This window comes from Prorops nasuta, unplaced genomic scaffold (genome assembly GCF_024137725.1).
Source record: "Prorops nasuta isolate Cenicafe-Biocafe unplaced genomic scaffold, Cenicafe_Pnas_1.2 PNAS00004, whole genome shotgun sequence".
Taxonomy (NCBI): Eukaryota; Metazoa; Arthropoda; class Insecta; order Hymenoptera; family Bethylidae; genus Prorops; species Prorops nasuta.
Genome location: NW_027116801.1, coordinates 2,634,451 through 2,649,384, shown reverse-complemented (window position 1 = coordinate 2,649,384; position 14,934 = coordinate 2,634,451). Strand labels below are relative to the sequence as shown.

The 14,934-nt window shown below is 34.5% G+C and overlaps 1 protein-coding gene across 4 annotated transcripts in view; it reads left to right on the top strand.

The window, feature by feature from the left end:
* LOC136772939 (protein phosphatase 1 regulatory subunit 3C-like) overlaps positions 1–11,614 on the top strand; it is a 28,941-nt gene extending 17,327 nt beyond the window's left edge. For 3 of the 4 annotated variants that reach the window (XM_066726200.1, XM_066726201.1, XM_066726202.1), the window contains exons 4-5: positions 331–1,539; positions 3,667–11,614. In XM_066726200.1, the coding sequence (XP_066582297.1) occupies positions 331–531 (201 nt within the window). In that variant the 3' untranslated portion in view covers positions 532–1,539; positions 3,667–11,614. Of the gene's footprint in view, positions 1–316; positions 1,540–3,666 lie in introns of those variants that run through there. The other variant, XM_066726203.1, reaches the window with a different exon arrangement.
* The last annotated feature ends 3,320 nt before the right edge of the window (positions 11,615–14,934 follow it).

Below are 14,934 nucleotides of genomic sequence, written 5' to 3'. Positions count from 1 at the left end.
CTACATGCACGTCTGCGGGACCTTGCTACATTCCTATTCATAGTCGGACACGTATGCGGTAGGTCCTGAACCGAGCCAACAGCACCTTGACCGAAAGTAGTAAAGCAAAAACCTTATTATACTCATGTATATACATATACATACATATATATATATATATATATATATAACCATAAATCCTCCATTCAAGCTTTTTCAAGCTGAGACGTTTCGCTTCTTCCCCATTGGTTCTCCATGTGGGCACTCGTTAATTGCTTTATATAGATATTATAATATAAACAGAGTTGCACAATATTAATCTAAGCCGTTAATTAAGGGTTCGTCTTCCAGTCCCGAGCCCCAGCGAAAAGATGCGAGCTGTTGACGTCGACGGTGGAAACGGCAAAGCTGGACAAGAATAACGTGGATGGGCCGTCGAAGGGCATCTACGAAGATACTGGCCGTGTTACGGATGCTACCAAAGCAAATTTACCGGCGTGGAGCGAGTTCGCCTCCTGGCAGCATCTGGCGAACGACGCTCCTTACTGGTGATGCCCGAATCCGCTACGTCCACTTGCCCCGAACACCTTCACACTTTTCTTGGAAATCGTTAAAACGTCGATCACGCAGGATTCGCTGAAACCTCTTAAAGTGGAACACGAAACGACGAGAGGAGAGAGTCGACTGATGCCACCGAGAGGGACCATCGGCAAGGAGGAATCAACGAGGATGCGAAAGCACCTATATACCTAGATATACTCGAGGAGCAAGAAAAACGACAGTGTGTACTCGCGTTTCTCTGTGGTTGGCGTGAACGTATAAAACTCCTTTTGAAGAGGGCTTATGGATTTCAAATATTCCATATATATATATATATATATATATATATATATGTATATATATATAGAAAGAGAGATTTACACAGATACTTATCTGATTCACTGTCCATGCATTAAGACTAGTAAGAGCTCTCACACTCTTAGCGAGAGGGACCATGAAGGAGGAACCAACGAAGATGCGAAAGCACCAACGATAACGAGGACAAGAAACAGCAGTGATTGGCGTTGAAATGTTAAAATCCTTTTCCGAAGGGCTTACCCATTTGGAAGATTTCCATATGACGATATACGAAATACTTATCTGATTCACTGTCGATTGATTAAGACTAGTTAGAACTCTCACACTCTACGACAATATAGATTTCTTTATGAACCATCCAGTACAGAACTATGTATAGTATAACTGTTGACCAAGGACCATTACATAATACGAAATAACGCGCAGACTGTGCAATGTAATAATGTTGACCTTTGTGAGGGAACTATGTGAAAATCATGTGATATTACGACTAGCGTGTATTTTCTGCAAAAATAGAGTCTGGTGCCAGTGTTCCTTCAGTTTAAAGATGCTGTTAGAGAACGGTGTTTGGTGATAGTGTCAATGCAGAACCACCAGTTTCTTCCAAAAGGACTTTGCGATGTCGACACATTGGAAAATTGGATTAATGATTTTTATACTGCGGACATTCATCAATGGGTATGCAATCGCACCGATTTGAGGGTAAATATTACTTTAGCCATAACTCCCCCTCAGTTCCCCAAACCAATAAAGTTCTAACGTAGATCAACCGGAAATCTTAATGCTATAAACTCACACGACTGAATCGTTATAAAAATTTAGTCTAGTTTATCGGATTGAACGCATCAACCCACTCGATTTTTATCTTATTAAAAAAGAACTACATTTTGACTCGAGTTCCTTATCAGTGGCCTCGCACCTTTTCTCTGAGACATCTTCTTTGTTTCTCTGTACGGTTTATCGAGTACGTTCTTCATGCGGGAGAGACTTTTTTCCCGTGTCTTTAAACTTTCTTTCTACATAAATAACAATTCGCCTCGATACGAGCTCGATCGAAGAGACTCTTGCCATGGTTAATCGCCTTAACTTGGGGTCGTTATCACCACAGAGACGCCTCTCTTTCTCCTCTGGATTTATAAACTGCTACAGTAATATCGCGACGCGTTCTTCAATAGATATATTTGACGTGTTCAAACGGTGGCCTTTTGTTGCTCAAATTACTCTGAACTAGCTGCTATGCCAACAACAACCATTCATCTCTGATCCCTCCTGACAATTATTAAACTTGGTCAATGAGGAATTAACAAGTTACTTTTTCAACCACTTCCTCACATTTAACGTTGAATCTTGTTTCGTGATAACCGAGAAAGAATATCTTCCAGTCGAAGGACTTTATTAAAACGAATGGAACTTGGCTTCCCTTCCAAAGGAAAACTGGTATCAGTGCTCGCATAACATGTTTTAACTTAACATACAAAGTCCCATCGTGATACATAAGAACGGAGAGAGAATTTCTTCCAGTCTAAGGACTTTATTGAGACAAATGGAAGTTGATTTTATCTTGATGGAACATTGATATTAGTCCTAAGATAGTTTAATTATAAACTAAAAGAGAATGCATTTTTTTCATCCTATGCAGTACACATGTAGCTGTTAAGAAGCTGTACAATCAGTCTTAAGTTCTTTTCTAACTTCGCGTGTCCTTAATAATATTAATATTTCAACTTATATACATCGTGCTTTATAGAATTGGAGAGAACATTTTTTCGAATCTAAAAACTTTATCGAAACGAATGAAAGTTGGTTCTATATCTTGGGAGAAAGCTGATATCAGTCCTGACATGTTTTAATTTTACTTTAGAGAGTACACATCTTTTTGACCTTATACGATATAACATACAGTCATTAAGAGATTCTAAAATCAATTAGTAGTTCGATTTAAACTCCTCTTGTCCTTTCTAAAGTTAATACTCGAAGTTGCATCGTGCTTTAAGGAAATGGAGAGAAAATTACTTCGAGTCTAAGGACTTTAACGAGACGAATAAAAGTTAGCTATCCTTGGGAAGAAAATCGTTATCAGCCCTGATGTATTTTAATTTAACCTTACACAGTATACGTCTGTTTGATCTTTTTTTCGAACAAGTAAAATCCCCATAGGAACGATTTTTCGACCTTGTATAGCTGAAACTCATTCGCCGAGAGTTTATAAAATCAATTTGAGATAGTTTTTGTAACCCCTTGTATCCCTTCCAACGTTATTAATCTTCCGAGTTACATCGTGCTTTATGGAAATTTAGAGAGAATTTCTCGGAGTCGAAGGACTTTATTGAGACGAATGAAAGTTGGCTTTAGCTCGGGGGCAAACTGGTATCAGTCCTGACATGTTTTACACGGAGGACGAGGTGTAAAAATGGAAAAGAGGTGGGCTACATGTGTCTCGAGGTAATCGAGAACCCAGACACTACCCTGTTCGACCCACGCGTCTAGACGTCTTAAAGTTTTACGGTGCTCGCGATGCATTACACGGTATGGCGTGGTGTGCGCTGTGGTATTACGAAGACCGGCTTCTACCACGCCTCGACCACCACTACACTCGCAAATACACAATCGCAAATGAGCTTATCGAGAGTCTCAAAGTTTCACACACGCAAACTCCACTGGTAATTCGATAAGGAATATTTTTTTACAATTGGTCAGCAATAGCCAGTTGAAAAAACTAGAGAGTAAAATAAACAGACGTTTCGCTTAATTGAAATTTATCAGCATCGTTTAATCTCTTCTTGAACTGTCTGATTGATGAGAAAAATTAAGAGTGAATTTTTTTTGCAGATCACACGGGAGCAAAGTGCCATCGATGGAAGCGAAGCAGCCCAGGCGGTTGTTTTGCCACTCGGCGGAGTCTCCAGTGCATTTCGAGAGTCCCTCCATCCAGTTAATTCAGCATAAGCGAGAAAATCGTCGGTCATCTTACTACCAATGATTGTCTTCCTTCTCCCGTAATTCTCTGTCTCGGATCTTGTCCCGCAGAAGTCGGCAAAGATAAGTTTTTCCTCCCTTCTGAAGGGCAAATCCTTTTAGCTTCACATTTCTCTTCCCTCTCCTCCTTTTTCTTACCCCGCCCCCCCCCCCTCCCCTACCCACCTCTTTCTTCTTCTTCTTCTGTTTTTCTCTCTATCCATCTTCTTTTGCTTCGTCTCTCCCACTCGACTCAACTTTTTATTCTCACTTCCCCCTCTGGGCTTTCATGGAAGTGTGTAACGTACACTTTGAGCTTACATCTTCAAAGCTTTCGTGGCAAATAGTGATGCCCACGAGACCAATGAAACGATAAACTATAAAAATCTCCTCTTGCCTCGTAACGACATGAGTCAAGTCTCGTCTTAGTCTCGTGTAGAAATTTTACTTCTTGACTCGAATATTTGTCTCGCTCTCAATTTTAATTTCCATAACTACTGATATGTAATATAAATTGTGCATAATATGAAATTTTACAAAATTATAGTATCTTATAAAGTTGTTTATTTAATTTAAAATATAATATATATTATAAAATTTATTAAACGAAATTTACTCTTTCTAATTTTTTACATACACACGAATACAATTTTAACATAACGCTTTATTTGTTACCCGATAGTTCAGGCATAAAAGATATCTTGCAGATTCGTTATTCAACCGATTTCTATACTTGCGAATAATTAAAGCCGCCCGAGAAAACAATCTTTTTGCAGGCACAGAAGTTGCTTGAATTGCACTTTTGCCATTAAGCTCAGAATATAGAACACTGTACTGTGGTATTTCGACTAATTCAAAATGTTCAAATTTTTATCGCCTCATAGCATACTATAATATTTTTCAAGTTCGTACTTCCAATCATTTTGTGACCAGTCTCTTTTATATAGTTTGTGAAAGTTTATTAGAAATGCCTCTTCTTTTCCAACAGCGTTACTTCCTATATTCATATATGTTTGTTTAACCTGTTGGCCTATTACCATTTTATAATAATTATTGTAAATATTTTCAAATTTGATCAGAGATTCAGAGTACAATTCTTTTCCCTATTTTGTTACATTAAAACCCTCTAGCTTATAGCGTGGATATAAAATTAGGATAACTGTATATATCTATTTCAATTTTTTATAGTATATTTTAAAATCTTAACTCTTGCAGCTTAGAATGCAATTATTAATTTTTCATTGGAACGATTTTTCTCCGGTTTATTATCCCATTTAAATACTTTATTTGCTCATTCGTTGAATAAAATATTTAATGAGATAATAACAGATGGTAATGTTATTTTATTTTCAACTTCTAATTTTGTTGTTAATATTTTTAAATTTAAAAGAGATTTATTCGCTTCCTCTAAAAGCAACCATTCTTCTTCATAAATGCAATATTCTTGTAATTGAAAATATTTTATAAACCATATCCAAACCTGCTTTATTTTTTAAAGCAACTTCTAGCATATTGCTAGTTGAATTCCAACGGGTTAGAACATCTAAAATAAATGGAAGAAAATGGCATTTATCAGAAGCCTCGCAAGCAAGCATATATTTAATTCAAAGTTGCATGCTCTGATCTTCTTATTTTTGAAAAAATACTTCTAATTTTACAAATAGTATTTTAACGGTTTTCAGACTCAAAAGTTACGGCTTTATTACTATCGTCGTATGAATCATCGTCATATTCTGATTCTAGATTTAATTTTCCAGCAAAATCTGTACTGCTATGTTTATAGTATGCCCAAAACATCTAAAATGACAATCTTCAACATTTAAGTCAGGAACAAAAAATTTAAGGCTGTTTATAAAAGCGGTATTAGTTTAAGCATTATATATCTAAAGTTATTCCTTGAATTTTATTTTCTTCAAGACACTTGTAAAAAATTGTGGCAATATCTATGCCTGTATGACTATCATGAGGAAGCATGAGTGAAGCGTAGTTGCTTGCTACTTCCAATTATTGTCTATAAAGTGAACGTTTATGCCATAATAACATTTCCCATTAATTGCTGTCCAGCTATCTTCTGTAAAATATAGCTTAGAAATGTTATTTGTTAATATGTTCATAACTTTTTTTGTAATACATTAAATCTTGAAATTGTCATTCGTTTTAACTGTGTCCTTTTAGGTATAACAACTCCAGGTGCTATTTTTCAAACAATTTTGAGTTTCTTCACCGTTCAAAAAGTTAAACAGTACATTTTTCTTGACAATCCAGTTCACAATTAAATAGTCTGTTTCTTCCTTCGTTAACTTTGCCTAAAAAAATTGTTCATAAATATATTTGTCAAAATTATTCATACATATGTGGCATTCCACGTCAAGCTACCGACTTCTCGGACCTAATAATATTTAACTTTCTTGCAAATTTGTTATTGTTTCGCACATGTCGAAAGGGGCTTGTATGTAAATATTTATAGTTTTAATTAACCGCGTTAAAAAAGATATAAATTTGTGAAATTGCAAGATTTATTCCGATTTCTGAAATATTTAGAATATCCTTGTTATTTAAAAGGTTATAAGAAGCGTATGAAAACTCAGAATCGTTAGAAATACATTATTTTAAAAAGTTCATTGCTTTTTTTAAGGATTAATGATAAGCTTGTAAAATTTAGACGCAATAAGCATTTTTCTTCGATAAATCTTAAAAAATAAATTATTTTCAATAAAATTAAAAATTTTTTGCTCCGTGAGATCGGTGATTGCTGTGGGATGAACCATATAGAATAACTCGAAACCGAAAATTAAAAATATTATCTACATTCGTTATTGTACATTTTGCTGATAATTTTTAGAATTTCGCCAGTTAGCGAGAACATTGCAAGTTTATTGAAAACAGACGAAACTGACAGTCTTTTTCTGCAACTTTAATTTAGCTGCATAATCAATAAACCACTCTCCATAAAATGTTTATTTGGAATTGTTTTTCAAAATATTTCCCTCATTGCAAAACCCACTATTTTTAACAAACGCTCTCTCTCTCCCTCTCTCTCTCTATCCCTGTCAAATTGTTAATTAAATTTCTATACATTACGCATTAGCTATGAATACTTTGTGGAAATAAAGGGACATACGAAGATATTCTTTTATTATGGTAAAAGAGAAACATTAATAATTATGTTGCGCATATCTTATGCTATAAATATTTACCTTAAAATTTCCTGAAAACATCTGATATTTTCACTTTTGAACAGTTAGAGGTATGTCTACCTTCAATTGGAAATAACTTCTCAAATTTTTTACAGTCGTTATTTTTTAAATATTTTTTTAATCCACTTGTATGTGTGTGTTACCGCTGCTAATTTATTTATTTTTTTTTTAATTTGGACAAACTTTACAAGTGGCTTCTTTGTTTTTTAAAGATGTATTAATATTAAAATATTCATTGAAATTACTTCTAGATTTTTGTTCAGTTGATAATTAGTAGATTTAATAGAGTGATCAGTAAAAGAGCTTAATATGTCCTCTTCCGAATCACTGTGTTGTTTTCGTTTGCCTTCCGCTTTTCAAAATTTAGTCACAATATAAGTAATTGTATTCCTTAGATTCTTTCTAACGTTTTACCAGTTTACCGGTCTCAAAACGAATCCCTTTAATACACCTCTCCCCCGTCTAGCATAAAATATTTCTCTCTCACTCTCATAGCCTACTCTCCACCAACTGCAACTCCACCCAGTGACGACAGTCTGTGTCTAAATAAATTCCCTACTATGACCAACAAGTCTATATAGTTATACGGACTTAGGATTCCGAGGGGGGGATCTGTTTTGACCTCTAGAGTGACTGCTCTAGTTCCACTTCGCCAATTAAGATATCGAAATCTATCATATTAACTAGAGTATCAGTGATCGACAAGTTATTATGAATTTTATTAATGAAAGTTCAGCAGCATTTTCGGTGTAACTTTTCCGCTGAACTTTAATCTGGCAGGTAACCGAATTCATCATTCACATCAAGTTTTTGCGACAATCGACTTAAACACGACAAAAATATCATTTTTAAATTATTTTGTCTATTTTATTCAAATGAATAGATTTAATCAAATGTTTGGCATAACACAATGTCACTGCAGCGTAATTACGCTTGCTTTTTTCGTTATAACGTGCACAATAAATGTTCAAAATTATAGTTGGAATTTTCAAATGGTTAAATATTTGAGAAACTGAAATAGCGAGAATTCGAGACGAGATGAAAATAATGTACTGGCTTATTTCATAAATAAATTAAGTTATCTCGTCTTAGGCTCGTCTCAAAAATGAGACGAGACTGAGATGAGACTGAGACGAGACTCTCGAAATCGAGAAGTTTTGGGCATCACTAGTGGCAAAATGGAGAAACTCGAGTTACGTATTTGCACAGTTGATTTATGCCCGACGAGTCAAAGATTGTACATAAGGCCAGACCGAAAGGCATATACATTCGCTAAATTTAGCGGTTCGTGGACAATTCTGCTCGTTGCACAGCTGCTTTGCTTTATACATGTTTTACGCGAGACCTCGTAGGTGTCTCGAGAAAAGAAATTCTTCGTGGAGAGTCAACGTGAAAACACCTACGAGCCTCGCTCATGATACAGTGTCGAGAAAGCAGTGCAAAACTGCAAATTGATTATGGGCAGAAGTGTTCAATGAACGACGGCACAATATTTGTTTCCTACAACAGCGAGCGAAAAACTGTCCTTATCGTAACGAACCACTAAAAATATCTATGATAATTTCGTAACGGTGCTAATTATTGCTTTTCTCGTGCTCTATCTATACTTTTAATGAAGAAGTTTCTTAAAGCTCTTATTATCTTGACACGATTAAGCACATTAACTTTAAAGAAACTTATTACTTTTCAATTAACTTGCGCTGCACTAATACTACTATATCGCACTGGAAGCACAGCACGTCTTATCGAATCGATATTGAAATAGTTTGTAATACAATTGTACTTGAGATCAGAATATTGCTAAGTTCATCAACTACAACTGTACATCGATAACTTAGTATATACATTTATATACATATATACCCATTTAGTCTATACTTATACTACTGGTAGCTTGTTCAGTTTATCGCAATTTCATTGTAATTAATCGTTATCTAATATTAGCTTGTGTGTATGAAGCATTATTGAATTTATCAGCTTTAACGTTAGCTGCCTATCGTTAGAGTAAAGCTGGAAAAGAACGAAACGCAAACCATCCAGCAAAGTGTGAAATCTACCAAAGTCGAGTCTCTGTACATACGAAATCTGCATTATCAATGAAAAATATGCTCGCAGAGAAATATTTCAACTTATCACGCTTCTTGTTTGAAATGCACCAATCTCAGCAGTGCACGAGGCAACCTTTGGCATGGGAGAAAAATGCATGCTGGCTTTCCTTTTTTCGACCAAGAAAGAGAAATCTCGTTTTGTTGCCTATTATAGTAGCGACCAATCAACTTGCTGAGGAAATCGAGGTCTTGTTTTCAGGGATTCGACTGTGAAACGATGGATTGCCCTATCAACAGGCTGAAATCCCAAAGATGAAAACTTAATATTCGTCGCACTCTTCCTCATCTTTCTTTCCAAGGGCACTAGATCTCTTCCAGATGGAGAGCTTCTTCAGGAACTCGTGTCTTCGGTGGTCCAATTCGTCGATTCATGCCCTGTCGAACATACAGAATTTTTCAATACGGTCATATTGCAGATTTTTTATTAATACACGTGGTTAAGTTATATTTGTACTATAGAATGAAATTAAAAAAAATTGACCTTTCAGCGGTTCAGATAGAAGCATAATTATACACAAATAGACTGATAGAATTACATATTCGGTGCGTAATGTGTTTTGTAATAGAGATTTGTCTTTTTACCAATTAACTATCGCAGATACTCTCAATTAATATAGTTCCTAACGACTTTGTAAATATTTTTATCAAACGTGTTTTGCACGAGATATTCGTACATGGTTCCTTGAAAAAAGATACATTTCGTACTAATCAGCAGCAGCTTCCATTCAAATTTAACTTAACGAGCAATATGTACGTACGGATAGTGTTCTTCTTTGTTAATCAAATTATTTTTATACTGGATTTTAAAAATTGTTGTATAATACTTTACATTGATTATTTTGTTATTGATTTTTTTTTCAGAAAATTATTTACATCGTTACTCGAAATCTTTTTCAGATTAGTCGTTACACTGAGAACGAATATAGAAAACGAGAGAATTTATCACACGAAATATGAAAAAGTATGAGATTACGGATGGTTTGACGATGTCTTTTCTTTTGCACTTTTTCATAATCATAAAAATAACAGCTAATAATCAACCTTACACGCTCCACTTACGCTAAGATCACTCATTCACCGATACAATTATTTCATATAATGAAAAAAGCAGCGCGATAAGCAGCGACGATAAATGCTCATCAATTCGAAAAGCTGATACCAATTGGAAATTTAACTTCACAGTGAGAGACGAAAAATGAACAGCTAATATACAGGTCTTCTTAATAAATTAATACAAACAACGTCAATTTACTAGCAATAATCGATAAGAATATCGGACACTATTACGTTTATCTTCCGTGTGGACTGCGATACAAAGAGAACTATTATTTTTCGTTATCTACAAGAGTAGAATTTTACAATTAATATAATAGACTAGTGTTATTACTTTTCGTAAAGCAGCGTGTGAATCATCGTTACGGATTGATTGAATAGCTCTTGACTCTTATACACGTAATAACTGATTAATTAATATCTTGTTCAGTCTATCCGTAACGCGCGATAATATAATTAATCTACTATACGAGACAAATATTCATGGAACTCGCACGTTTCCAGATTTGCAATAATTCTTACAATAGATGTTGCGTCGATTATTTTTATTATATACTACTCATTGAGTGAGCAAATTGACCTTTGTCTTATTTTTATTGTATGCGATGTGAACTATCAATTGTGAAGTAGTCGTAAGGAAAGTGTACAGTCAATGTCAAAAATGGTACGAGCAAAGATCCAATCGGTTTAAATTGGGCTTGATTGAATTCGGTGTGCTTTATTGTTGTCGGATGAAGTTAAGCGTCGTTCCATTTCTGGCATTCGCTGTCCAGTGAGAATTTAATGCCTTTCGTACCCTTGATCGTTATTTCGAGCACAATATATAATCGTATATGTACATATATAGTTTATACATATATAGTGAGATTTTCTGATGCGTGAATTTTTCGCATGCGTACCTACCCCCCTTGAGAGCCGTAAGACTGATAACTTAATTCACGTACATGCTTGTAAATAGTCCCGATTTATACGGAATTGAGTGTCGATAAAACTTTTCGAACTACGGCTGATCATGTAACTGTAGAATTCATTCAAATCACGATGAGAAGAAACAAAAGTTTTATCCATGCCCTTAATTTCTACAAATCCATCGCATGTTTCGTACAAAGGGTGGGAGTTTTACGTTAAATGTAAATAATTCATTATCCTTCTATTTTTTTCTACAAATACGTGTATTAATCATTTAAGGGTTGTAAAGTTTAATGATGGAATCATCAGACTGAGAAATTGTTAAAATTTTTATCTTCATGAGAAATTCTATGTTAAAAGATAAATGTATGTATATAGTGTGTTTATTAATTAGTATTATCACATATATGGAATGCGGAATTAATAAGTCATTTTTAGTATGTAACACTGGTTTGCCTTGATTAGATGATACGAATTGTATACGTGCTTTTATGGGTACCGTTTTGTAAATATTTTACTGAATAATAAGAACTTGCAATACAATGTTTAAACACACCACTCTTCTTTTATTACCATACTCAACTGTCAAATCCAGATAGAAGAAATTCCTTAAGAATTCTACAACGTGCAGATTTTTCCAAAATTGTTCACCCCTACGAGCCACTAATTAATTCTACCAAGAATAGGGGCATTGGTACTCCAATACCACCTTAAAAATAACCATAACACTTTTATCACTGGTTATTCAATCGGTCTTTTTTTAATACTAACGATAGTGTACTACTCATACATATACCTGACATACGTGCCTTTCCCACCCGTCACTGTATACCAGCACAAAACAATTCGTCCATCAATCCTCTTGGCATTTATCGCCCACTCAAATCAGCTCCAAAACTATTTTTGCAATCTTGACCTTCGTAAAATCCTTGTTGTCGCCTCAATTTTCTATTATAAGACTCGTGACGACAGAAATATATATATATATATATATATATATATATATTTGATTAATAGAAATAAATGTACTAGATTGGTAGTGAATTTTCGAAACGCAGTTTTTAATCAAGCCACTTTCATTGGATAGCCTTAAAAGATAGCTTAATTTTTTAGAAATCTCAAAGTTTTTTATTTTACTATTTTAACACAGATAAAGTTAGACTCTTTTAAACGACACTGGTCATTGAAATACTCGCTAGACAGTGTCAGTAACAAAAAAATTCTGCGGTGACGTTAAAAAAAAATCTGCGATTTCAAATGTCACTCGTCATATACAATTATTCAGAATCCACATGCATCGATTGATCTGTCTGGCGGAAATGGATCGATTTCCAGACAGGCTGAGCTGGTCTTACTCTTGGATTTAATTGCAGAGGTTCGTTGAGCCTGAGTAGTTCGATGACGAGATACCACACCTGCATGAGGACGTTTTATTCTTTCAATAAAGTTTCTCTCCTGCTAAGTATCCTTTTTCGAGCCAGACGAAATACACATATGCACCATCAAAAATGAAATAAAAGCAGAGCAATTCATTTACTGATACTAAATGTGATTCTTCCTGCATATAATGTCCTGCTACATCAGTAGATTAATCTGCCTCTCAGTGCATACTTTTGAATCTGAAACAAATTGCGTTAATAATAACAACAACAAAATCAATTTACTTATCGTATGAGCTAAAAAGATGAAGGATCAAAATAAAATAGCTAGAAATGTTGCTGGTTTTGAAGAAATACTTTGTTCATATATTCCACAGCCAATAACTGTACGGGTGAACGAATCAGACGGCCAGACGTTTAAAATAAAAACTAAAGAAATTGGAGCCCATTAGATGGATGCATCGAAGGATGCGTTCATTCATGAAAATAATTTATGAGACTCGATCATTGCAGAGGGACATTTAGAATAATTCAAGGATGACACGGAAAGGACTGGAAGTTATTAACTCTTATTTTAATACGCTCACCGTATGAGGAGCTCGTTGGCTTTTACTTTTCAGCCGTCAACGATTAATGGCGCTTCAACGATGCAATGGGAAACCATTCTAGAACCGGCTCCGGAACGTGAATTCCTCTTCGTAAACCCACTGCAAGGGCGTCCATAGGATTTTTTTCAAACGATAGCATCACATAAATGTTCCTCAAATTTTAGCAATATATGCAATGGAGATTTTGACGTTTTATTTTCCATGGATAATAGGTACGGTGTGCATATATGTACATATAGGGTCCGACAGTTAAAATTCCTCATAGATAAATTAAAAAAAATATTTTCAAAACTATAAGTATTAAATTTTTTATAGGGCCACTCTAAATATAAATAATAAGATTTTTAAAAGAGGTCTTACCCAAATATTTAATAACTTTGATAATCATGAAGATACACTTCGTGCATCTTTGCTCTACACGTTTCAACTGGGGGACCCTATATACAAGACCACCCCCTTGCTACCACGTGCGGTCTGCAAACGCTCGTTCTTCCAGGCGCGAACTTTCAGGAACTTGAAGCAGCGAGATTTAATCGTAAAAAATTTGAACCTGTGGAAAAATTTGACTATAGTAATTTCGTGATAATTGTTTACTACTAAATTCATTGAAATAACCGAAAATTCCTTATATCAATAAAATAATCTTTATATCAAATTATTTTTTGTATAATTACAATAAATTAATCCAATTGTAAAACGATCGTTTCGCTCTTCTATCTCGTTTCAGACATCTTGACTCGTTTCTTATGGCCTAGACTCTGTGGATCATACAAAATTATCAATTTATTGCAAAAATGGTTTGTTTTATTCATTATATATACGATACAAATACTAAAATTTAAAATTAAAAAAAAATACTCTTTACAATTACAAAAGACAAAAATTTACCGCTTGAAAAGTCGTCCTGTTAAAGGCTGGAGAAACCTTAGGCGACCAAATGAAATAAAATTGGCATTCTATTAACTCTAAGATGTAATTACTGTTATCAAAATTTTAATGTTTTTTCGTAAACTCTAACGGGATATTATTCATTATATATACTTACTCTTTCCAATATTAGACGCAATTAATATCGGGACGTTTAAAATGTGATTAAATTTTATGAGTTTTACCGTAAGCTTAGTGTCTAGACACTCCATTAATCGGTTAACTGTACCAGCCTCTACTTATATTGATTTATTATCTTCCTGATTTCGTTCAAAACACGTGCAATGTTCAATTGACAAAACTAATGGATTTTATTAATCGCGATCGTGGAGTAATAATCGAATATCATTTAATTAATGCAAATGACGTTCTTTCCGTTCTAGGAAAAATGGAATTTCTTAGATAAATCTCGTATCATTGGGAATAAATAGAAGAATGAGTTGAAATTAGCTCATTGATTGTCATACGTCATCACTTGGGTGGCGTAGGAGATGATTGTTAAGCCAGAACGAGTCGAGTCATAAACATTCGCGGTTTACCACGCGAGCCATTCAATTTTTCATTAATTCTCCGTCACACTGATTCTATTTACGCCAACTTGCCAGGGGAATACTAAAAACTACGTATTTCGAATAGGTTATTTCTGTATAAACTCCTTGGGAAACCCCGTTACAGGGGCAGTGCTTATTAGTTTCTAGAATACAATGGTATATACATATAAAATTTGTGCGCAAAATAGCTGAATAGAATATTATCACCCGGAAAACGCGTGATAAAAGTTGCCTTTGTTGATTCATAATGCAATTGTTTTATGTTGAACTTTCATTATTATATGAATGCCAAACATATTACTTGGACACGAGAGCAACAGTGGGTTGTTCATTCACATTGTTTACACAAGTCTATCAAAAAGCACCAAACTCATGCACCTGTTTACATAATAATGGATAATTTAACGGTT